Here is a 27120-nt window from a genome sequence, read left to right on the forward strand (position 1 = left end):
ACATATATATCTATTTCGTCCGTGAGGGTTCATTGTGTCCTATCACTCATAATAAATATCAGTAATGTATCTGTATATATATAAAAATGAATTGCTGTTCGTTAGTCTCGCTAAGACTCGAGAACGACTGGACCGATTTGGCTAATTTTGGCCTTGAATTATTCGTGGCAGTCCAGGGAAGGTTTAAAAGGTGAGAAAATATAAAAAAGCTCGGAATTATATGAAAACAAACAATTTTGTTTTTCCTTTGATGTGTCCCCTTGATGTGTCTTTTATTTATCGATTGAGGCACTACGAAGTCTGCCGGGTCAGCTAGTTTATAATAAATAAAACTTACAACTTAGCAGCAATTTCAAACTATTGATTCCACTATAAATACATATAGTTCTCTGACTGCACGAAAGAATATAAAACAGTAAAGAAGTGCCTTATAAAACAGGTAAATATGAGTTGAAGAGTACGAACTTTGCCACGACACCTGAGCGTGGAAACAAACGACAGTTCTGAAATTTTATTACGAGTCCGTGCGAAGCAAGCTCTCTCTCTCTCTCTCTCTCTCTCTCAATTATTCTTCGAAAGTTTACTGTCGTTGCGAAATAAAATAATTTCAAAGTCTATTATATTTTACTCTTTGATTTACACAAGACTGACTTTCGTGTGATACTGTTTTATTTTCGTGTTCCTTTCGTTTCGTCCATGCTCGAATGAAATTTTATGAAGTTACTTTTGAAAAGATAATATCAAAAACAAAAAGAAAAAACTAGCTCAATGAAAAAGTATAATATTTAGTTATTGTTTATTGTACACAGAAATATTACACCAAAAGGGCGTGATTTAAAATAGAGTGTATGAAGTTTTGAAGTCGTCATGGCCTAAGGGATAAGACGTCCGGTGCATTCGTGTTCAGCGATGTACCGGTGTTCGAATCCCAAGCGGGTATCAATTTTTCTAATGAAATACGTACTCAACAAATGTTCACGATTGATTTCCACGGTGAAGTAATAACATCGTGTAATAAAAATGAAACCCGCAAAATTATAATTTGCGTAATTACTGGTGGTAGGACCTCTTGTGAGTCCGCGCGGATGGGTACCACCACCCCGCCTATTTCTGCCGTGAAGCAGTAATGCTTTTCGGTTTGAAGGGTGGGGCAGCCGTTGTAACTATACTTGAGACCTTAGAGCTTATATCTCAAGGTGGGTGGCGCATTTACGTCGTAGATGTCCATGGGCTCCAGTAACCACTTAACACCGGGTGGACTGTGAGCTCGTCCACCCATCTAGCAATAAAAAATGAACAATATTTAGAAAACAATTAGTTTATTGAACTCCAAAAAACTGTGGCTTATACGTGTAACGTTTGAAGACTAAATTATTGATCGTCGTGCAGAAGAAATAAGAAATAAACGAGAAAGGAACGGAGAAGGTGGCATAGACCTGTGCGATAAAACCTAACGCTGAGTTCATCTTTTTATTAATACCTGAATGATGTAATTAAGGTTCAATTTGGTTTGCGTACTATCCGTAAAGAAAAACTGTGTGTGGTTGCAACGACATTTATTGTGCGACTGACTTAAATTTTGACAAGTAAAAATATCGTAATTAGCAAAGAGTATAAGGTTAATAACAACATACCGCCCACCAAAGGACTACTAAGTTCTTTCTAAATCTATTGCACTAATTACAACGTCAAGGTGACTTCAAAACAATATTCTACAAATAAAGTTTGCTTAAATACTAGACATCATAATACAATATGCTTAACTTGAGACTTAGTATTAATTTAATAATAATATTGCTACATATTGACATTGGTAGAGAATCTTGACAAAATTACAAGATGACGTTTCACTGAGTGGAATCCACCGGCAAACGACATAATTTTGTTATTGATCTTTTTGTCACAGCACTGCCATTTTTCACACTGTAAACTCTCGTGAGATTATCAGGACCTGGGTGCTTCTCGACTATTCTTCCCAAAGACCATTTTCCAGGAATAATTGGGTATTTTCGGTCATCAGTTAAGTTAGTATGTTTAAGGCGACCGCCCACCCTGAGGATATGATTCTCATCCAGGTATGGGTTTAGCGATCGTAATTTACTTTTTCTTCTAACTTGTTTCTTATCTCTTAGCCGATCTATTTCTTCTTTGAATTCTTGTTGTACTAACTTAATGCATGTGATAAGCGCCTCTTCTAATTCTTGTGTAGTTATTTCCTTGCTCGTACTTAAATTACTTTTGTATCTTAAAAATCTTTTACAGTAAATAATAGTTTTTAGTAATTCTGGTAACGTATCAAAATCTTCAAACTGAGCGGTTAAAGGTTTTAGTTCTTCTGCATTGTGGTAAGTATTTAATTTTATTGGTTTCATTTCTAATTCTGTTTCCGTTATTCCAGGCTTACTGTATATTATTTCTTTTTTGCATAACCACTTAGGCCCTGTCCACCACAACTCTTTCTGTTTCAAGTCCGCCAGCAGCATGCCTCGCGACCCGATGTCTGCAGGATTCTCTTCCGAAGCTACATGGAACCATCGGTGTGTTTACATTTTCTACAATTTCTACGACCCGGTTCGCCACGAATGTCTTCCATCTATGAGGATCACCAGATAGCCATGCAAGAACAATTGATGAATCTGTCCATGCATAGATGTTAGAAGTAGGTATACGCATTGCATTTTCTATTTGCTTAAGTAACCTTGCTAATAACAGCGCCCCACATAACTCCAGGCGTGGTAGAGACACGGTACGGAGTGGTGCCACTCTAGCACGGGCAGCTAATAGATTGGTGAATACTGAACCATCTTCCCTCTTCACACGAATGTAAGCCACCGCGGCATAGGCTTTCATGGAAGCATCGCTGAAACCATGAACCTCGATGTTTTCCATCTGTGTGCTTACTGTGTTTAGCCATCTTGGAATACCTATCTCTTTTACATGTTCAAAGTCTTCTCTAATTGTCAGCCAATCGTGTAACAGCGATTGGTTAATCTCGTCATCCCAGCCAATCGGTTCTAGCCATAGCCTTTGTATGAGTATCTTAGCCAAAATTAAGCTAGGGGCGATCCATCCCAGTGGGTCAAAAAGTCTTTGAATATCAGATAGTATGCCTCTCTTTGTAATACTGCTTGACCTTGCTGGTAAGTTAACTTTGTACTGAAACTGATCTGTGCCCAGGTTCCAGATCAAACCTAGGGCTTGTACATTTCCATCCAATTTTAAATCCAACTGTGCTCGAGATGTACGTTTGTTTGGTTCGATAGATTTCAAAAATTCAGCAGAATTGGATGACCATTTTGATAAAACAAATCCACCTTTCTGTAGAATACTATCTACTTCTTGTGCTCTTTTTATGGCTTCAGGAGCACTGCTCTCCCCCGATATTAGATCGTCCATGTAAAATCTTCTTTAATAATTCGAACAGCCATTGGGTGATTTCGACCTTCATCGTCCGCCACCTGGTGAAGCGTTCTTACAGCCAGGTGAGGGGCCGCCGCTGTACCAAATGTAACACGAAGCATACGATATTCTTTAATCGGGTCTGAATCATTCTCTCTCCACAAAAGGCGTTGATATCGATCGGCGTCTTCTTCATAAAGTAATATTTGCAGGTACATCTTTTGTATATCACTTGCATAGCAAACACGATGTAATCTCGATCTCATAAGTATGTTCCTTAAGTCCTCTTGCAGTTGCGGACCTACAAGCAATTCATCGTTTAAGGAAATGCAGTTAGAGCCCTTCGCTGAAGCATCAAATACTACGCGTGTCTTAGAAGTTTCTCTGTCTGCGTGTACCACGGCGTGATGAGGTAAGTATACTGATTTTCTCTCATTTATTTCATTCTTAGGTATTTCTTCCATGTAGTTAGCTTTTATGTATTCTTGCATGACCTTTGTATAATCTTCTTTCAGTTTAGTTTCTTTCTTAAATCTTCTTTCTAGTTGAAGTAACCTTTTTCTAGCTATTTCCTTCGTATTTCCTTCAATCGAAATTGGATTATTTGTATTAAATGGCAGCCTTACTAGATATCTTCCTTCACTATTTCTCATATGTGTGCTTTCATATATTGTTTCACATAGCTTTTCTTCCTTTGTTAATATTCTCTTTTTATCATTGTCAATTTCCCAGAGGGATTTCAACATATGATCTATATGGACTTGATGACGAAGGACCAGAAATGATTCATTTTCACGGTTATTATCGATTTCTCCGAAGAGGATCCACCCCAGGTTGGTTTCTTGGGCACCTGGAGAACCTGGAGGGCCCTTAATAAGTGTTGGTTGCACAATCTGTGCATACTCTTTAACACCAAGAAGTAAGTCTATAGAACCTGGTTGGAAGTAGTCTGGATCTGCCAGGTTGAGTCCTTCTAGATGTGGCCAATGTGTGGCAGTTACAGCTTTGGAGGGGATCTTCGTGGTCAACTGTTTACTCATAACATATGCTTGTATGTTGATTTCGAAGCTTGGATTCCAGCGGGAGCCAATCTTAAGTTGAACCACGTGATCAACGTTAGTCCTAGTAGATCCCACCCCGATGATACTTCCTCTCGCTGATTGCCTGGTAAGTTTGAGCATTTGAGCCGCCTTCTCGCTTAAAAATGAAGCCTGCGAACCTTGGTCTACTAGCGCACGAAGAACAACGGTTTGGTTATGCTCGTTCCTCGCTAAAACCATCGCTGTGGCTAGTAGTGCTGTGCTTTGTTTAGTACTGTGATGTGACGCCACCATGCTATTAATAACCTCTTCTTTCTCTTCTACCCCGTGGTGAGATACACTCGGTTGATTCCTTTCCTCAGTTTGTGCCGAGTCTTGATGGCGGTGGAGAAGAGTGTGATGCCGTCTTCTACATAAGCGACAGGACATTTGTAACTTACACTGGTAAGCAGAATGCCCAGGCACCAAACAGTTAAAACACAGATTGTTGGTCTTGACATAATCAGCTCTTTCTTTAGGTTGCAGTTTGGTAAAATTCTTACAATGACATAATGTATGTTTTTCTTTACAGAGCACGCAAGTTCTTTCATTTGGCTGTGACGTGGTGGCTGTGGCAGTTACTAAATGTGAACGTTCTCTTACAGGTTTGTCACGGCTGCTACAAGTCCCTGACACGGACAATACAAGTTCTAAGGTACGGTATCTTGACTGCAGGAAATCTTTTAAATTCTCCCAAGTTGGTAGTTCGTCCTCTGATTTTGAATAAGCTGTCTGCTCCCATTCTTTGTGAGACTCCGGGTCTAACTTTTGTATCACAAGGAATATAATTATAGGATCCCAGGAGGTCGTAGGTATATTTAAATTTTCTAAATTATTCAAACAATCTGTCGTGACGTCTAATAAATTTTTTAATTGATTTGCAGACTGAGAACTAATTTTCTTCTGATTAAATAATTTCTTCAACACTGGGTTAATTATTAATCTTTTATTTCCATACCTTGACTTCAAAATATTCCATGCTTTTTTATAATTGTTTTCCGTGACTTGAATAGGTTTTAATAATGTTTCTGCCTCGCAGCTGACTGTACTCTTAAGATAATGTAACTTTTGTACGTCACTTAAAGCCGGGTTCTTATCCACTAAGGAGGTAAATAGGTCTTGAAACGTAGGCCAACCTTCATAGTTTCCAGTGAATTTAGGTAATTCGATTCTCGGTAACCGAACAAGGTTTTCGGTATCCGCAATAATCTTAGAATTATTTGGTGAGGACGTTGAAGAACTCGGCGCAGCTGCTTGTGTGAAAGATTGCAAAAGATCTTTTAAATCGGCTAACAAGACGAGATACAAATCTTCGAACACGTAGTAATCTTCATTTTGAAAATATGGTAACTCTTGTCTTTGTTCTTTCGGTGTTATTTTTACCAATTGTAGATGCGTTTGCTTAAATGTAGTCCAATATTCTTCGATACATTTGATTCTTGCTTCTACATAACCTCTTGTCAATCTAGCTTTTGGACATTTCTTCAAATTAATTTGAGTTTTGTTTAAGAGCGCAGCGGTATCTTCTAAAACGTTCAAAAGTTCATCCATAGTACCGTCCAACCAGAAAACGGAATAAAATTGTAATATTTATAAACTATGTATAAATTAGTTGTCTTTAAATCACTGGAATGTGGTTTACGGCTTACTGGAAAACAATATTTTCACTGACCGGCGTCCATCTTCGATAGCTTGTATGTTCAAAAAAATCCGCTCGAATTTGACCAATATGAATGATGTAATTAAGGTTCAATTTGGTTTGCTATATATCCCTACCGAACCCTAAACTGCTGACACCCTCGAACCGCTGACTAGACGGTCCGAGGTAGAGACTTGATAGGAGACCGGAGAACGGTCAGTAGTCAGTGAACTGTGTTAGAGTACGGGTGCGGCTGCCGGGATTACTCTGAGTGTCATTATCCATATTATTCAATATCCAATAAATAGTTGTGTCCTAAGAATTTTCCTTTTTTAAAACGACCTCAGAGAGAATTCCCTTAAAAAATTGGTGGCAGCGGTGGGATCCGAAAATCGCCAGTTCGCGCATCCCAAAAACATAAAAACTGAAACTTTATAAACTGTGCCGTGCCCGGTGAAAAGTGAACAAAACTTCAAGTGCTAACAGTTCATCAAATCCACTCGAAGAAGAAAATCTAATTCAAAGCAGAAGACCACAATCTCAACATCCAAATCCAAGAACGCCCAAACTTTAGTGCAGAAATTTGAATATCCATCTGCAAATAAAAATCATCGAAATACGACATCCACGTCCAGACGTCGCCTTATCGGTCCGGAATGCACCGAGTTGCAGTTTTGAGCTGCGTTATCTTAAACCTGTAAGTCTCTGGTCATTGCAAATTAATAATTAAGTTAGGGATCCTTGATAGAAAATAAAACCATTTTATATTTTATGTCTATGTCCGAATTTAAATTAGAATAACTTTAATTGTAGTTAATAGATCTTGATGACACTGTTTATTAATTTCTTTAAATATCAAAACATCAAATTGTTTCATCGTAATGGTTAAGGGTGCCACAATATCAAAGTCCGAAGACAATAAATTACACTTAGACATCCCAGAATTACCTCCATCCCCCGAACCGGTAAAGTCACCTAGGGTGACAAGGTCAACTTCTGTACAACATATTAATATGGAGTTAAACACATTATTTAAATTTATCAAATCCTATGACGGTTGTCGTGAAACACTAAACTCGTTCTTAATAAATTGCACTAACGCCCATGATTTGGCTACGGAACCACAAAAACCTATACTGTTTAAATATATTCTAAGTCAACTCCAAGGTAAAGCGGAGCTTGCTTGCTCGGTCAAGGACTTTACATCCTGGGACCAACTCAGAGAATTCTTGAGAACACAATTCTCGGAACAAAAACATTATACTCATCTACTAGCCGAGCTTCAAGAGAGTAAACAAGGCCCGCAAGAAAACGTCAGTCAATTCGCACTCAGAGTAGAATCGTGTTTATCACAACTGCTAACAGAGGTCTCCCTAGCATGTAACAATAAAAAAGCGGAAATCGTAGGACGCACCGCAGCGATGGAAGACCTTGCATTACACCACTTTTTGATGGGTCTACATCCACAATTGTCAAATATAGTAAGGTGTCGTAGCCCTAAAAACTTAAATACAGCTATAAGTCTCGCTATTTCCGAAGAAAGAATCCAACTAATGCTATATAAAAGATTTATCCCTCAACCTGACCCAAGAACAAATACTAACAACGTTAGGCGACCACCTCCGAGATTCCATCAACCCAGATATCCTTCACCACGTTTTCCTGCTATCCAACAACGCATGCCTACTCCTCATCCACGAGGTCAAATTCAAAATGCATTCTGTAGGTATTGCAAAACGATAGGACACGATATACAAGATTGCAAGAAGCGAGAATTCTACAATAACCGCTATAATGTGCAACCACAAAATAGACCTTCAGAATCGAATCCTAATTATAACTTTAGAAACGTAAACTACGTAGAAGAAATAGTAGATGAAAATGCAAAATATCCCGAAGCTTTAAACGAATAGACGTCCCGTTAAGGTGTCGCACGAGACGGCTAAGGCCAGACACCATTAAAGTCGTTACACAACAGGGTAACCAGCCCCAAACCGGAAACGCACAAATATCCAAAATAAAGTCGTTACACAACAGGGTAACCAGCCCCAAATCGGAAACGCACAAATATCAAAAAAATAAAGTCGTTATACAACAGGGTAACCAGCCCCAAATCGGAAACGCACAAATATCCAAAATAAAGTCGTTACACAACAAGGTAACCAGCCCCAAATCGGAAACGCACAAATATCAAAAAAATAATGTCGTTACACAACAGGGTAACCAGCCCCAAATCGGAAACGCACAAATATCCAAAATAAAGTCGTTACACAACAGGGTAACCAGCCCCAAATCGGAAACGCACAAATATCAAAAAAATAATGTCGTTACACAACAGGGTAACCAGCCCCAAATCGGAAACGCACAAATATCCAAAATAGAGTCGTTACACAAGAGGGTAACCAGCCCCAAAACGGAAACGCACGAATTTCAAAAAAATAAAGTCGTTACACAACAGGGTAACCAGCCCCAAATCGGAAACGCTCAAATATCCAAAACCGAAAATCCTATTCAAATAAATAAAGAAAATAAGAATCCAACATCCATATATGAAATTAATATCGATACCACAAAAAAATTACTACCACACATCCTAGTTCATACACAAATCTCGGATATCCCTATAACCCTTTTAATTGATTCCGGTTCAGCCATATGCCTATTAAAGGAAACATGTATACTTAAATATCCGTCACTCACGAAGGAAATTGTCCAACTTAAGGGTATAGACCCCGGAAATGATACCACACCAACACTTGGTCATTTTAAATTAAATCTACAATTCGATGTAAAGAAACACATTAGCTATAAATTTCACGTTATTAAAGATATCAACTTGCCTTATGACGGGATAATAGGGTCCGACTTTCTTACTACTTTCGGATGTAGTATTGATTACAACAACGATACCCTTCACTTTAAAAAATTCAGTGTGAATCTTCATTTCTTCGATCCAATTTATATCATACCACCCCGAACTGAAACCGTAATCGAATGCACAGTCAAAAACCCCGAAATAAAAGAAGGGATTATAACAGATCAACACTTATCCGAATCCTTATTAATAGCTAATTGTATTGTAAAAGTAAAAGAAAATAACAAAATTAACATCACAGTTGCGAATACATCCGACCACCCAATAAATGTTAATGCCAATCTAAAATTAACAGTCGAACCACTACACACTTGTGCCACAATATTAACCCAAGGGCCTGTAGAACATACATATAACCGCACCCAAAAGGTTATAAATTCATTACGAACTGAACACCTCAATGTCGAAGAACTAACAAATTTAACAGAACTCTGCAGTAAGTATTCCGATATATTTCATTTACCTGAAGAAGCATTAACTTATACTTCCGCCCTAAAACATCAAATTAAAACCACTACTGATATCCCTGTCCACACAAAATCCTATCGTTTCCCCGAATGCCACAAGAAAGAAGTGGAAAAACAAATAACCAAAATGCTTCAAGATAAAATAATTGAACCATCGTCCTCACCTTGGAGCTCACCCATATGGATCGTGCCTAAAAAACTAAACTCACAAGGGGAACGAACTTGGAGAATTGTAATCGATTATAGAAACCTAAATAACATCACTGTTGGGGAGACATATCCTATCCCACAGATATCCGAAATACTAGATCAACTAGGTAATAGCAGATACTTCAGTACCCTCGACCTTACTTCAGGCTTTCACCAAATTCTAATTGATCCCTTAGATGCACCAAAGACGGCTTTCTCAGTGCCGCAAGGTCATTTCCAATTTAACAGAATGCCATTTGGCCTTAAAAATGCACCTACAACATTCCAAAAACTCATGAACAATTGTCTTTCTGGCCTACAAGGTAATAGGTGTTTCGTTTATCTCGATGATATTGTTATATATAGCTATGATCTTAAATCACACATCAATAACCTCAGTAAGGTATTTGAGAGAATCAGGAACTATAACTTAAAGTTGCAACCGGAAAAATGCGAATTTCTCCGGAAAGAAGTAGGGTATCTAGGTCATATTATCAACGAAGAAGGAGTAAAACCGAACCCTGATAAGATTCAAGCCGTGGCAAAATTCCCCACACCGAAGTCACCGAAGGATATAAAATCCTTCCTAGGACTTGTCTCTTACTATAGACGTTTTATCCCCGATTTCTCTAAGTTAGCCAAACCCCTGACATCCCTTCTTAAAAAGGACACTGCCTTCAACTGGCAAAATGAACAACAGTTATCCTTCGAAACACTAAAATCCAAACTCATATCAGCTCCTATCCTAGCGTATCCTGACTTTTCACAACCATTCCTGCTTACCTGCGACGCTTCAAATTATGCCATTTCCGCCATCCTATCCCAAGGACAGATCGGAAAAGACCGTCCTATCGCGTTTGCATCTAGAACCCTCAACAAAGCGGAATGCAACTATAGCGTGACGGAAAAAGAGTGTCTCGCAGTAATTTTTGGAACAAAAATCTTTAGACCATACATCTACGGTCATCATTTTACTGTCATAACAGACCATAAGCCTTTAGAATGGCTATTTAGATGTAAAGATCCTGGTTCTAGGCTTGTACGCTGGAGACTTATCCTAGAAGAATTTGAGTACGATATTAAATATAAAAAGGGAAAGCTTAATACAAATGCCGATGCATTATCCCGTTTTCCGGTAAATCCCATCCAGCCTGTAAACCTTCCTGAATCAAATCAAATTATTGAAGATCGACAAAGTATGAGGTTAGATGAAAATTTGATGGACTTACTAATACCACCACCTTCATTTAATCCAGATGAAATAACCAACTTATCCCCAAATCCTTTATCCGCCGAAGAACACGCCTTTAGTCCGTTAACACTGAATGACCTCGACGTCCATGCTGGTTCCTCTCCTACATTTCTTGATCTTGATGATATTAATGCTCGAAAGAATAGTTCATCAGAAAACAAAGCCCCTGGCAAACTTAACGATGAAAATCCATCCTCATCCGTTCGACAACACCCCACGACGGACAGCTCATTAATAGGAAGTTCACCTTCTTGTATCCCTAGGAAAATCTCCACAAACACTAACTCTTCTACACCTTCTGATGTAAATACAGAAAATCCAATTTCTCGATCCCCAGTAGAACAACCTCGAGACTCAGACTCGCCAATAGAAAACGCTATAATGACTGACGACTACTCCGTTTTCCTCAAATCTATGTCAGATCCTAATAAACATTATAATGTACAGATAGAAGAGCATAATCAAAACCTATTAAAAGGCCAATCGAAAACACTCTTAATACCTACCTCAATCGATCTCGACGAATCCAACCCTTATGTTCAAGAAATCATAAGTAATTTGCCGACTGGCAGCAATATACCTAACATCGAAAAAGAATTACACTCCTTCTGTAAAATTGACTCAAATAATAAAACTTTTTATTTAATTTTCATTAAAGTTCACCATTTTGATGAAGCTTCATATCCCGAAATATTCGAGACCCTTAAACGCATCCGCAATGAATTATTAATAAATGATAATACAAAGGACATAGGAATAACAGATTTCAAAAATCCATTTGAAAAACATTCGTTTGTTAAAATTTATAATATGTTAAATTATCTATTCCATAATACAGAGATCAAAATTAATATATATCATAATAATGTAACCTACCCGTCTCCAACGGAGATTAAGAAAATCTTATTCGACAATCATGATATCCCAATTGCCGGACACCTCGGCTCAAATCGTATGTTCAACCGGATTAAGGAGAGTTATTATTGGAAAGGTATGCGTAGCGACATTGAAGCCTATGTTAAACAATGTAAACAGTGTCAAGAAAATAAAGCGTTGAGGAAAATTAATAGAGCCCCGATGCAGATCACTAGTACGTCAACTGCACCATGTCAACGCATATCCCTTGACATCGTCGGTCCATTGCCAGAAGCAGGTCCTGCAAAACTGAAGTACATCCTAACCGTCCAAGATGATCTAACGAAATTCTCTACTGCATATCCCATCCGAAGTACAACCGCCGAAGAAACCAGCGAATGCCTCCTTCACTTCATTTCCATTTTCGGTATCCCAAAAATTATCCTAACTGACCAAGGCACAAATTTTACTTCCGAATTATTCCAAAGAACTTGCAATTTCCTTAAGATCAAACAGTTATGGTCATCGCCCTACCATCCCCAGACCCAGGGTGCACTTGAGAGGAGTCACTCTACCCTCAAGGAGTATCTCAAGTCGTATGTGAACGAAGGCCAAGATAACTGGCCCCGCTATGTTTACACCGCGATGTTAGCATATAATACGGCCGTACATTCAACAACTCATTTTACACCATACGAGTTAATGTTTGGAAATAAACCTTTCATACCAAATTCAGTCTTCCAAGAACCGACCGGAACGACATATCCCGAATACGTCCGGATGCTCCAAAATCGATTAAAATACTCTCGTCAAAAAGCAGTAGAACATATCCAGAAATCCAAGGGCATATCTAAAACATACTATGACTCGCGTAGTTGCCCAGCATATTACCAAACCGGAGATTACGTATATCTCAAAAATCACCTGAGATCAAGAAAAGCCTTATCACCTGTATGGAAAGGCCCTTACAGGGTGATTAAAATACACGGTAACAATACTTTATCACTATTAATAAACCGTCGTCACGTGCGACACCATTACGATGAAATTAAGCCCGCGACTTTGAATGAAAACGTATAATTATAACTATTCGCTAAAGTAACAGATTTAGGCTAAATAACATAATATCTTTAAATAATATACTATTAGGATTAAGCGTATACCTATCTAGTTAATCTCATAGTCTTTTAAATAACTTTTAGAAAATTTAATTCGTCAAATAAGAAATCCTTGTTCTCATTATATAATATCATTTCCAGCATGTCAGCTAAGAGTCAAATCCAACAAGAATTTGTACAACAAATCAATGCAAGCTCCGGACTATATTTGGACAGTTTGGGTCAAATCAAAATATCCAGCGGCCAACTTAATATACTTATACCATTAGATATATCACATTTCAAACCATACTTAGAAAATATCGAAAATGCTATCAATAAGGCACGAGCGCTGTGTCTCGAGACTAACGTCATAGAAAATTTGGAATGTCATAGTATAACTCAACCCTTAGTAATACGATATCACGATATTATTCGTCAATTCACATCCATATCTGAGTTGTTAGATACTAAAGCAAAACGTAGTGCTTGGTTCGGAGGAGTCGGGACAGTGATTAAACACATATTCGGAAACTTGGACGAGACCGATGGCCTTAGATACGATGAAGCAATTGATGCAATACAATATGATCAAAACAAAGTAGCTACATTAATTAAGGAAAATGTTATGGTTACTACTTCAGTGATCTCGTCGTACAATAAAACAATTAATAATATTAAAATTAATGAAGCTAATTTGAACACCGCTATTAATAATTTGTCAGAACATGTTAAGAATATTTCTAGTGCATCTAACGAATTGTATATCCTATCATCCGCTAACCAAGTCATACATTATTTAGAAACCAATATTCTTGCCATATCTTTTCAACTCGAAGACATAATAAATGCTATCTTATTCAGCAGTCAAAATATACTTCATCCTTCAATAATAACACCACGACAATTGTTCCATGAACTCGCCAACAATGTTCGACTCTTGGATGATGATAAACAATTCCCCGTACCTTTAGAGATAAGCTCGATGCACGTTATTATGAATGTTTCTAATGTAGTTAGTTATTTTAGTAAGAATAGAATAATTTTTGTCTTAAGAATTCCTTTAGTATGTCCTATTGTGTATAATTTATATCATGCTTTAGCATTACCAACGCCACATGAGGCTCAAAATCCCAGAATGTATTCTATGTTAATACCAAGTAGCAAATATATAGCAATGACCAGAGACAAAACACGTTACTGCACTTTGGACGACCTAAATGTATGTAAAATATTGCATACCGAACTTTACATCTGTGACATAGTGACCATATATCCGACGAGCATCAACCCTAGCTGTGAAGTGGAACTGATGATAAAAGTGACCAGTGATTTACCAGTGCAGTGCAATAACAAATTCATTTACGGAAGTGTTAATGTTTGGCAAACGATTTCTAATAACCGATGGATCTTCGTGCAATCCAATCTAACTAAAGTAAGCGTTGATTGTCCCAAATCTGAATTGTATGAATTTAACATCATAGGAACTGGTATATTAAACATCCCTCACGGATGTACCGGTTATACTAAGGACATTAAGTTTATATCTAAATATGTTAATAACATAACAATTACAGAATATACTTTAGATTTTAACATAAATAATAAGTCATGTTGTAATACTAATAAGATTAAGAACTTTATAGATAGTGTATCCCCTGCTCCTGTGGTTTTAAAGAACATTGATTTAGATGACCTATCCTTAAAAAATAATGAGATGATCCTCGATTCCATATTAAGTGGTGCCGATGACGTCATTCATACGCCACACATAGTTAAGTACGGAATACATTACTCTACAGTGACTATCCTTTTACTTATATGTCTATTTAGTTATTTAGCTTTTAAGTTGTATGTAAAATGTAAACCTGGCAGCACACCTAAAGATATAGATCTTTTCAAACGCATGAGATTTAAAAGTAAGCCCGCTACTATAGAAGAAGTTGAATATGCTGATATCCCTGAGGTAGCCCCAGCTTCTGTCAGACGTCACTTATAAATAAACTTCGGACTCTTTCCCGAAGTTTATTAAATATGGGGGGAGGTGTTATATATCCCTACCGAACCCTAAACTGCTGACACCCTCGAACCGCTGACTAGACGGTCCGAGGTAGAGACTTGATAGGAGACCGGAGAACGGTCAGTAGTCAGTGAACTGTGTTAGAGTACGGGTGCGGCTGCCGGGATTACTCTGAGTGTCATTATCCATATTATTCAATATCCAATAAATAGTTGTGTCCTAAGAATTTTCCTTTTTTAAAACGACCTCAGAGAGAATTCCCATAACAGTACTATCCGTAAAGAAAAACTGTGTGTGGTTGCAACGACATTTATTGTGCGACTGACTTAAATTTTGACAAGTAAAAATATCGTAATTAGCAAAGAGTATAAGGTTAATAACAACAATACCTTTAACCTGGATGGCTATGATCAAGCCGCTTAAAATATTATTACTTCGGCTTAATATATTGAAAAATAAATAATAGTTTAAAAATACTAACAAAATACGATTTCATAGAAAATCCAACTAAAAAATTGAAAATAAATTTGATTTAAAAATAGTGTAAGAAAAAATTATTTTATTGTAAAAAAGCGTGGGGTACATGGTATCAGTAGTTTTTTTCTAACTATTATTTATTTTTCATTTTTAATTGAATTACAATTTTCTTTATTCTTTATTGTATACACAGTTAATATTACAATAATTGCGTAAGATATAAAAAATTGCGTAAGATATAAAAAAAAAATTCAATTTTTTTTTCATTTTTTTTCTTTTATATTGAATTGACATCGGTTCTTAATAAGTATACCAAATTTCGAGTAAATCCGACGTTTTGAAGGGGGTCAAAATCATGTTCAAAGACTCCTTTACATACATACGTCTGAAACTCATAAAAGCGTATTAATAAATACAAAATACATTCCAAAATGAAAAAACCCTCATCTCAAGGTGAATTACATCTTCGGGGCTTACGTTTAATCTTGATGGGTTATCTGTCAAATGCAAATAAAATCAAATCTGTAAATAGAAGTTTATTTTCACCTGATTTCTTCAATGCTCCCTCGCTTATAAAGTTTTCCAAGTTGAAGCAGCAAGTTTTTACAGCCTTCCAAAACATCTTCAGTAAATGGATGTAAGATTGCAGAAATTTAATTAAGAGGGGCCACTTAAAATTATTACGTAGACTTAACCGTTGGATCATTTTTCTGAACACTTGTTTGTGTACCCATAATGGAAATTCTTGTAATCTTTATATTAAAGTCATTTAATTTAAGATAGATTTTAATTGGACAATTTATTAATCAAAATATTTCATCTACTCGTAGTAAACGCGAGCAGATGAACATTTTTAGATCACAATCACAAATCGTGACGCCATTTCTAACCGAAAATATGAGAACTCATACGCACTCATAAGCAAATAATATAGGTGCTCCATGTTTGACTTATGTAAATTTTTGGAATTTCAAATATTATTTTACTAGCTTTTGCCCGCGACTCCGTCCGCGTGGAAGATTTACACTTTGACATAACGCTAAATTTTACTCCCCACTTAATTTACGTGGAAAGTGAAAATATTTTTGAATTATAGAATGTTAAGGAGCTATTTAAACCCTTATTTTGAAACATTCTTTATTGGTGCTCCACTTGTATTGGTCTTACCGTGATGTTATATAGCCTATATATAGCCTTCCTCAATAAATGGGCTAACACTGAAATATTTTTTTAAATCGGACCAGTAGTTTCTAAGATTAGAGAATTCAAACAAACAAACTCTTCAGCTTTCTAATATTAGTATAGATGTGATCATTGTCAAATTTGCTATCTCTTAAGAGGTAAATCGACATGTCATTGTCACTGATACACGTACATTTAACACATTTAACAAAGTAAAGTATTTAAAAAAGTATAGCCCAATTAAGATACCGTGCACTGAAAAACCAAGAAGCATCTCTAACACACACTATCCTCCCTTCATCGCGAAGACGTGTGTAGTACATATTTCTTTAGGAAAATTAATATCTGCTACAGCTCGATACGAGTACGTATGGGCTTCTAACCCACAGATTCTACTTAATATCCGGTAACAAAAAAATTAAGAAATGATTACTGACTGTATGTAACACAAAATTGGACACGTGATAATACATATCTGAAGATCTATTCGAATCTTTCTATATCGATATTAATCCAAGGTCATTTTACTCACAATGCACGTTCATTTTCCATTTGTCTTCTATCGATGATTCCACCACGCTGGGGTTCTCGGCGCGACAGACCAGGGTCTTCTCGTGGTCCTCGGCGACAGGCACAAACGTTAGGACGCTGGTCGTTGCGTTGCTCTCGGAGAACTGCGCAATTTTTTTAATTAATGTGGGTTTTTTTTATAGCCCTGATGGTGAGTGGTTACCGTCGCCCATGGACTTCAGCAATGCCAGGGGCAGAGCCAAGCCGCTGCCTACCGCTTAATACTCTCCACGAGCCTCGTTTGAAGAAGGACATAGCACTCGGGAAACACCGTGGAGGGGAGATCCATAGCCGGATGGTACGTGGCAAAAAAGACCTCTGGAAACGCACTGTGGATGACCGCAGTGGCTCCAGGTAGTATGGATGAACTCTACTCCGCTGGCGGGCGGTGCGATGGTAAAAACGAGATGCCGGTATCATCTCGAACAATTCCTCAGAGCACTCCCCATGGAACATACGGTACAAAATACAGAGGAAACCGAAGTCCCTCCGCAGAATCACGTGTCTTGTTACTTATATGCTATTAGACAGTAGATCTTACGTGATAAAAGTCTATCCAGCTATCAGTTATAATACGTGTATGCAATATTAATTCAAGCTGTAACTTGCAGCAACAATTCCGATGTAACGGTGTTCAAATCCCGCAGGCGGGTACCAATTTTTCTAATGAAATACGTACTTATTATTAATTGGTATTAATATTATTCCTTCACTGTGGAAATCAATCTTGAACAATTGTTAAGTACGTATTTCATTAGAAAAATTGGTACCCGCCTGCGGGATTCGAACACCGGTGCATCGCCTACATACGAATGCACCGAACGTCTTATCCTTTAGGCCACGACGACTTCATATCAATTTTTACCAAGATATGCCTAAATCGTCCTATTACGTCCTATTTATTATTTATCTATAAACAACTGCGTAAATATTTAATTAGTTTAAAGCATGAGATCTGTATGTCAATTTAATTAAAATAAGATTTCGGAAGTCCAATTGTACTGACTTACAAATATTTGAATGAGTTATTAAACCTGAATTCCCTTGACAAATAACAAAGAATACACAATGAGTGATCGCCAAAGAAAGTCTTTGTCATTGCCTTTGACATAACGTCTCCTAACAATGAGACCTGCTCTCTGTAATTAATAAAACGTAATTAATTTCGGTACAACTGAATTTACAGAGATTCAAACAATGGTATGTATGTGTATGTATTGTCGATTTATCGAATTTTGAAATTTAGTTTTCTGCTGATAATACCTTTCCTGTAAAGCCATGTCAATGAAGTTGCTATGCCAAAAATAATAGTTAAATAACACGCTTTTGTATAAAATCCACTAACTAACTAAAAGCTAAACTAAACTAAAAAAAAAAACTAAAAACAGAAAATAAATTTGATTTATAATGAAAAAAACGTGGGATGCTTTTTATGATATTATCAATATCATATCACGCTTTTTTTACAATAAATTTCTTTTCTCGTATTTAATTCGATTTCCTGTAAAAGCGTGTTTTTTAGTTTCTCTAAATTATTATTTTATTTTTATTTTTTAGTTTAAGTAGTTTATGTATACAGTACCTATGTATCATAAATTATTAATTAATGTACATTCACACAAATACAACAGTTTCCAATTTGCTAAGGGAAAAAAGAAGGCGCTCACATGATTTTTTTACTGGTGGTAGGATCTCTTTTGAGTCCGCACGGGTAGGTACCACCGCCCTGCCTATTTCTGCCGTGAAGCAGTATTGCGTTTCGGTTTGAAGGGTGGGGCAGCCGTTGCAACTATACTGAGACTTTAGAACTCATATCTCATGGTGGGTGGCGCATTTACGTTGCAGATGTCTATGGGCTCTAGATACAGTTAACACCAGGTGCGCTGTGAGCTCCACCCATCTAAGCAATAAAAAAAACTTATAAAACTTCTTAGTTCATAAGTTTATATTTAACGGTACGAAGAAAGCTAACTGGTTACAAAGTTACAATTTTAATAATCTTTAACATCGCGAAAAGACAATTGTGCTTCAAAAAGTTCCTTTGAATAATATACGATGTCGTTTCAAAACCGAAGCTGTCTAGACAAAGTTGGACTAATTTGATAGTTCTCAACTTAATCAGAAAGCTTAAAGAGCTTATTAGGGTAAGCTGAAACTAAGACCGGGATAAGTTAGAAGGAAAAGTTCTGCTGATTCTCAACTTGGGATGCAACAAAGAAACGCCAATAATTCGATGAAGCGAGCTGAGAGAAAAGTTTGATCTCAACTTGAAAATTATCGCGACAAATTTACTGTTGTTGTCTAGTTAGATCATTTTAATATTCCATTCGTGAATAAAGATGTTATTGTGTTGAAAGCTATCTACCAAATGATAACTATTCATTTTTACGAACAATAATAATGCCACTACCTATCTCTGAATAGCCCAAACATAGAAGAATTTTTTTAGTGAGGGATCTAACAGGCCCCCTTTTTAACTAATTATCGGAGCACATACGATCAACATCATCATCAACAGTCGTCCACTGCTGGACATAGGCCTCTCCCAATCCACACCAGTGAGCCCGGTCTGCGGCTCTCCTTATCCACTTCTTCGGCCACCATGCGGACATCGCACCACCTAGCCAGGGGGCGTCCCACGTTACGTCTTCCGCTACGATATCTATATGATATAAATACATATCGACGCTTGATAGTCTAGTCGACAAGTTAAAAATGGTGTTAATTCGACATACTACTGCTAAAATTATGTGGTTTAGCTCATTCGATTCGGAATAATGTCTAGACCATTGTGCTAAAAAATTGAATTAGCACATAAAAAATTCCAAAAGTTATTAACAATTAAACACCTTCAAAAAATAGCGTTTCGTTTATGGCTTATTGTCCGTAAACTATAAACATTTTCGAAATTTGAAAAAAAGATCCTTAAAGAGGAGGAAATTTAGTAAAAAAAATATTTTTAGAAAAAAATATTTTTTTCAATTAAAAGATGTCTTTTATTGACATAAAAACGAAAATATAATAATAAATAAAGAAAAAAAATTTCTTTACAACATAATTGTGCTTTTTCTTTTTTGTTAACTTAAAAAAATTATTATTAACAAAATATTAACAATTTCATAACTTAGACGACGCAATCTTGTTTAATATATTTATAAGAAGAGGTCCACGAAGCGAAATAATTTTAAGGTAATTATTTAAACATTTTTTTTAGTTTATAAGGATGATGGAAATTGGAAAAAAAATTCTTAATTAACAATCGTCTAGAATATTGAAAAATATGTTTTTATAAAAAATTCCAACGGGAATAAATTTTTTAAAGTGTTTAGATTATGCAATTTTTTTTTTAGATTTTTCAATTAACTATAAGTACTTGAAAAAAAAATTTTTAAGTGACGTACTCGCTTTCGAGGCCGTGCGCGCAACCTAACAATGGCGCGCGGCGGACTATTTTCAGCGTTAAATTAAAATTATAAATAATGGAGCTACAGTTCCGGGAGTTGGAACTTTTTTTTACTAAATTTCCTCCTCTTTAAGGATCTTTTTTTCAAATTTCGAAAATATTTATAGTTTACGGACAATAAGCCATAAACGAAACGCTATTTTTTGAAGGTGTTTAATTGTTAATAACTTTTGGAATTTTTTATGTGCTAATTCAATTTTTTAGCACAATGGTCTAGACATTATTCCGAATCGAATGAGCTAAACCACATAATTTTAGCAGTAGTATGTCGAATTAACACCATTTTTAACTTGTCGACTAGACTATGAAAGGAAAACGTGACTAAGCGACAATAACTAACTTCTTTGTACATAAAGGCAATAACCATATTCGATGCGCAAAACAAAAAATTATTTCCAGGTCTATTAAATCATTTCAATCCTACAGCTAGATTCGTTAAAATAGAATTTTTTTCAGGTATTTCAACTTTAAATTAGTTTACTGTAAAATTCACGCATTGTCGCTTAGTCACGTTTGCCTTTCAAGCGTCGATATGTACCTTGCGAAATAAAAAACGGTAAGATGTTTCCACTAGACATCCACACTGCTTCATTTCCGCCTCAAAACGAGCGGTGGCTTTGTCATTGCACAGTTAAAGGGAATATTTATTAAAATTCCGGGAACTGTCTCTCTACTGCAAAAGCATCTACGTCCAAAATGGTCGAGGCTTTAATATTCAAATAGTCTTCAATATTTTGTAGCAGAAATGGATGAAACTGTACCAGTAAGACAAAGTCCCACCGGCTCATATCGTATTCAATTACAAGTATATACTAAACTAGCTTATGCCCGCGACTCCGTCCGCGTGGAATAGTTACTTTGGCATAACGCTAAATTTTACCCCCCACTTCATTTACGTAGAAAGTGAAAATATATTGAAACATTATTGATGTTATATAGCCTATAGCCTTTGCCAATAAATGGGCTATCTGACACTGATTGAATTTTTTAAATCGGACCAGTAGTTCCTGAGATTAGTGCGTTCAAACAAACAAACTCTTTAGCTTAGATTTAAGTATAGATAACTATGAGATAGATACATTTTTGGCTGCACTCCTTTTGTATTGTCTTCCACCTTTCCACCACGTAACTTGAGCTTCGGGCCGGGATCCAGTAGTCTTGCACTCAAGTTCATAAGTCCTGTCTGCGGAAAGCTCCGGCCTCTTATTCAAGATCTGCACGCTGAGTGGCCTTACTGCAACAGACTAGAGTTTTAGTTACATGCAAACGCTCCTTCTCCCTCTTCCTTTCTGCGGAAGTGAAAAAGGTTTATATATTCAAGGATAATGCTTTTAATGTCAGCAATTGTGGTCTTTACGGATCAACATAGTTACGAAACCATGAACTATAAAATTTTATATGTTAAACAAAATAAAACATATTGCTGGGTCATTCTCACTCTCAGATTATTAGAGTCTTAAATCACTATGTGGAAACAGGACAAACGTATATTCGCAATTAGCCAATAGCACAATTGTAAAATATAACATGATATGTTTTGTACAATTTTGCATAAATGTAACATATTTTTGGAACGAAGTTCCTTATGGGACGATGCGGAGGGGTACCTTAACCGGAAAAAAACGTCCGTAACGTAAGATTTTTATTATTTATGTATAATCTTAGTATGATGGCTACACAGTGTCTAATGTATAGTCTACGTGATGACGGTTATTAGTATTTCTATGATAGAACATAATTAGGCTTAATTATTATTATTCATATAAATAGCTGTTTCTTTGTATATTATTATTATATATTTATTATAAATCTTTGTGAATAAATTAAAGTTGATAACTTAAATTGTAAAGTAGTTTTTTTTTTTTTATCAATAATAAAATCATAATAAAAAATGTATACCCGAATAATTATTTTCTATATACCTTGAGTTGAACTTAAAGTTAATATTTTTATAATAAGGAACTTCATTCCTATCCGGCGTCCCACGACACCACACATCCTTTTATTTTAATATCTATAATTACTCACAGTTTATATCAAGTATTAAAAGCTTAGTTTCCGGTGGCGCTAGATTTGTGTTCGAAGCTTGACAGACGAGCCTTGCGTTGAGATGCTGACGACCAACACTGGGGAAGGTCAGGGTGTTGACAGTCACTCCGTCAGGGCGCTGCTCAAATGAGTCGTCGATGACGGTGTTCTCCAAGTACCAAGTCACACTGGGCCTTGGATCACCTATGGGTTAAATGATTCTCAATTGGGCGCTTAAATTAATTTGAGTCAATTTGGACTCCGACAAACTCTAGGTTTAATTTTACAGTAAGGAATTTAAATCTAGATGTTTCTATACTGTTGTCAATGATGCGTAAATATTGAGGCTATTATTCATTGACTTTTTTCAAACGAAGCTTTTTTTCAGAGTGAAATGTCACTTTTTTTATTGCTTGAATGGGTGGACGAGCACACAGCCCACCTGGTGTTAAATGGTTACAGGAGCCCATAGACATATACAAGGTAAATGCGCCACCTTAACTTGAGATATGAGTTCTAAGGTCTTAGTATAGTTACAACGGCTGCCCCACCCTTCAAACTGAAACGCATTACTGCTTCACGGCAGAAATAAGCAGCGTGGTCGTACCTACCTATGCGAACCCACAAGAGGTCTTACCCCCAGCATTAAGTAGGTACTTCATTAGAAAAGCTGGTACCTGCCTACAGGATGCGAATACCGACACAGTTGTATCGCTCGATACGAATGCGCGTACCTACCCGTACGGACTCACAAGAGGTCCTACCACTAGTAAAATATTCTTACCACCATATGTTTCGCAAATAAGTTCCAGGGTATCTCCCTCGTTGTAGGGCTCTAGTAGTCGAGTGTGGCTTCTGGTCTTGGCGTCCATAATGCTGGGCCGATTCGGAGGTGCTGGGAGAATAGATAACATTAGCTCAAAAGATGAGATACTGATATTTATAAGGGAATTAAAGAGAAAAAACACATGTGGCACTCGGGGACTGCCGCGGTAAAGCTATTGCATAGCATTTTTTATTAACTTATGCAATTTAGACAATAATAATTTAATATTAAAACTAACTGTCCCCTTCACACTCATAAGCTTGACCGCGCGAGAGAGAGATGGGCAGACTTTTCATGATGCGCATGCAGTGCGCCGACACGTCGCGCGCTTATTCACAAATAGTACACAAGCGCAACGTGTGCGAGCTACATGGTAGGTGGAGTGGGGGTGTTAGGTTTTATTTTCGTTACGGAATTTCTTGATTCGTTCGCCGCGCTTAAAACTTTCAAGAAAACAAACATAAGCACATCAAATGAGACACTTGTTTTTTTCGAAGTGGGTTAGTAAAATAAATATGAGTTATAAGTGTTATTCTTTCCATTGATAGATATGATTTTCTATTAATATTTTTGTGCGCGATATCTTACTGGTGTAATGGGGAATTCTAAGACAGTATTTGTAAACGCCTCAATTCTGTTTATTTCGTTCGAGAATCAAACGTTAATCGATAATTATGTGATTTTAACAGAAGAACAGCTGTTTTACAATCGATACTGCAAGCTCATGTCTCGAAGCGGATGGTGGTACTCAGGTTATGACTAATGTCTATGGGGGCTCCGGTAACCGCTTAACACCAGGTGCGCTGTGTTTTCGCTCACCAATCCATGCAATACAAAAAGACTGAGAATCCACAACAAATTTGAAGTCGTCGTGGCCTAACGGATAAGACGTCCGATGCATTCGTGTTGAGCGATACAACGGTGTCCAAATCTTAGGCGGGTACCAATTTTTCTAATGAAATACGTACTCAACAAATGTTCACGATTGACTTCCACGGTGAAGGAATAGCATCGTGTAATAAAAATGAAACCCGCAAAATTATAGTATAATTTGCGTAATTACTGGTGGTAGGACCTCTTGTGAGTCCGCACGAGTAGGTACCACCACTCTGCTTATTTCTGCCGTGAAGTAGTAATGCGTTTCGGTTTGAAGGGTGGGGCAGCCGTTGTAACTATACTGAGACCTTAGACCTTATATCTCAAGGAGGTTGGCGCATTTACGTTGTAGATGTCTATGGGCTCCAGTAACCGCTTAACATCAGGTAGGCTGTAGGCTCGTTCACCCATCTAAGCAATAAAAAAAAAGATGTTAAGCGCCTCACGAGCAATAGCCACTCATCCCGGCTTGTGGTGAGTCTGGTACACTCATGCAAACAGCCGCCAACTGCCGAATTGACTTGGTCGGTCCATCGCATGGGCAACCTTCCACGTGGTTTGGTGCCTTCTACTTTGCCCTGAACGACAAGGTGCTCTATGAAGACATTTGCTCGTCTGAAGATATGCCCAAAAAATTATAATATGTGCTCATGCACAAGCGCCGTAAGACGCTGCTTAATACCTAAATTAATCAGTTAAATAAATTAAATTTGTCTAAAGTCTAACTAACTCTAAAGTCTCTCGAGTCAAGAGAAATGTACGAAAAAGAAAATTCTTAACTTAAATGCAGCGTACCCACTTTATTCTCAGATCTCGTCTTAACGCTGATTGGGTCACCGATATACAGTTCCCAACTTTTGTTCTCAACACGATAAGCTCTTCAAGAAAAAATAATAAACGAATTCTCTTCTCCGAAATTTGAGGATTTAGTCACGTCGAGATAGGTCATAAAAGCTCTCGACCGAAAGATTCTCTGTAACTTTGTTCACGAGTGCTCATCTGTTCACATAAACAGCGGAACAGTATTTTATATCAAAGCTTGAATAACATCAAACTAGCGGAAATTCTTAAAAGCTTAATGTGAATAACAAATTGAATTTTAATAATTAAAAAGATAGTTCGATTAGTCGTAATCTTAATTGGAGTAACTGGGTTAAATCTGGAATGTATAATCAAGTAATTACCCCTATCGATTTCAATTAATCGAAATTTCTACATAAAGCCGAGTCTAATTCAGCTATTTGCTGGTTCTGGCCTCTTACGAGAATGTATTAGTACCTCACCACAAAAGACCGAGGTACCTAATCTTGATGATTCCGCGAATTGCTTAGGTAAACTGAAGCTTGTACAATTGTCTAATAAATTGGTTTTCATTTTAAGTTGATATTAAGCAGCGTCTATAGAAATAATTTTAGCGTAACTAAAACTTCCTTCTTAAACTCGGTTTAAGCAGAGTTGTCAGTGGTATAGCTATAAGATAAGAATAAAAAGAGGACGTATTAGATACATAATCACTTTGTACCTACCCCCAGTCTACCTACGACACCGTTACATGATACACCTGATCATCTTCAATATATTCTCTTTACAAAGAAATATCTAAAAATACAAATGGCTTTTTTAGCAACAGCGTCAATTGTTGTCGTCTTAATTTCCTATATCTCTGCAACGCCCACATTACTACCACCCAACTGGCGACTGAAATACCTGTGTAATTGAGGTGACCAGATAAATATGTTATCAGACAGGATTGGTGGGTAGAATTGACGTATTCGTAGCTAAATATAGGTGCCACGGGAATAAGCGGATTATGAAGGGCTCGACGAGAGAATTAACACAGACAGGCCACTCAGTTTCTCGCCGGATCTTCTCAGTGGGTCACGTTTCCGATCCAATCGTAGATTTTGCGAAGCACTACTCTTGCTAGGGCCAGTGTTAGCAACACTCCCGATTTGAGCCCCGTGAGCTCACCTACACGTCAAGCAGAAGCTGAAATAGCCTCTCAAGGCTATCAGCATAGGTAGGAAAAACAATGTGAATTAAGGTAAAAAATCGTAGATGACGCGATAAGGGAAGTAAAGGATTACAAATTCTATTCAACAAATGGCAACTGGAAAATAGAAAACCATTTCATTGAAAACCGAATTCCATTTCAAAAGAAGTCTCGCAGCTATCTCGAATCAAGATCAATAAAGTCAGAAAAATTTTAACGAGTTATTTTTCATTTTGATGCATTCGCGACTGGCGATGATAAAATTCGAACCTTGAGCACAGATGTGCTGATTCTCTAAGCTAACAAGATATATAATATTGTTTACTTAGTAATTGAACTAAAGCGATAAAAAAAAATACATGTTCATACTCCGCCTGTTTTTGCACTGCGCACACCACAAGCGAAAATATTGAGCCTTTAAAATCCAAAAGACAGCAACTTAAGTTTCCATTTTAATAGGCAGTTATTTTCTTTTCCTATTCACTGGTAGCCTTAGAGGCTATTTCAGCTACGCGCGGACGGGTAGGTGAGCTCACGGGCTCAATCTGATAGAATTTGCTAACACTAGCCCTAGCAAGAGCAGTGCTTCTCAGAATCTATCACCGCATCGGAATTGCGACCCACTGAGAAGATCCGGCGAGAAGCTCAGTGGGCTGCTAAGCAGATGACTGCCAATTGGCTCATGTACCATGTCTTATGATGTGACAACTAGAGCTCGAAGACGTGACCTTCAGCGAGCAGGTTAAAGTCTAAATTGGATTGGCGGCTTGCACAGAAATGCTCTACTGAATTATTACTAGACTACTTATATTGAATTATAAACTTGGAAAAAT

General features: G+C 37.1%; 2 protein-coding genes across 2 annotated transcripts in view; both read right to left on the reverse strand.

Moving 5' to 3' along the window:
• LOC101743213 (nephrin) overlaps positions 1 to 27120 on the reverse strand; it is a 133830-nt gene that overhangs the window by 25323 nt on the left and 81387 nt on the right. Inside the window, exons 4-7 of the mRNA XM_012688614.4 lie at positions 23377 to 23487; positions 22593 to 22796; positions 21644 to 21798; positions 17064 to 17205 (exon numbers count right to left, since the gene is read on the reverse strand). Coding sequence (XP_012544068.1) covers positions 17064 to 17205; positions 21644 to 21798; positions 22593 to 22796; positions 23377 to 23487 — 612 coding nt within the window. The remainder of the gene's footprint in view (positions 1 to 17063; positions 17206 to 21643; positions 21799 to 22592; positions 22797 to 23376; positions 23488 to 27120) is intronic.
• Positions 1540 to 15190, reverse strand: LOC134201448 (uncharacterized). Its single transcript, XM_062676207.1, has 2 exons — positions 15140 to 15190; positions 1540 to 6240 (listed from the first exon to the last, which is right to left on the reverse strand). The coding sequence occupies exon 2, from the start codon at positions 6027 to 6029 to the stop codon at positions 3384 to 3386; it is 2646 nt and encodes an 881-aa protein (XP_062532191.1). The 5' UTR covers positions 6030 to 6240; positions 15140 to 15190; the 3' UTR covers positions 1540 to 3383.

Source organism: Bombyx mori, chromosome 25 (genome assembly GCF_030269925.1).
Source record: "Bombyx mori chromosome 25, ASM3026992v2".
Classification (NCBI taxonomy): domain Eukaryota; kingdom Metazoa; phylum Arthropoda; class Insecta; order Lepidoptera; family Bombycidae; genus Bombyx; species Bombyx mori.

Coding starts and splice junctions, on each gene's coding strand:
- LOC134201448 (XM_062676207.1), bottom strand. CDS start 6,029: ATGGATGAACTTTTGAACGTTTTAGAAGATACCGCTGCGCTCTTAAAC.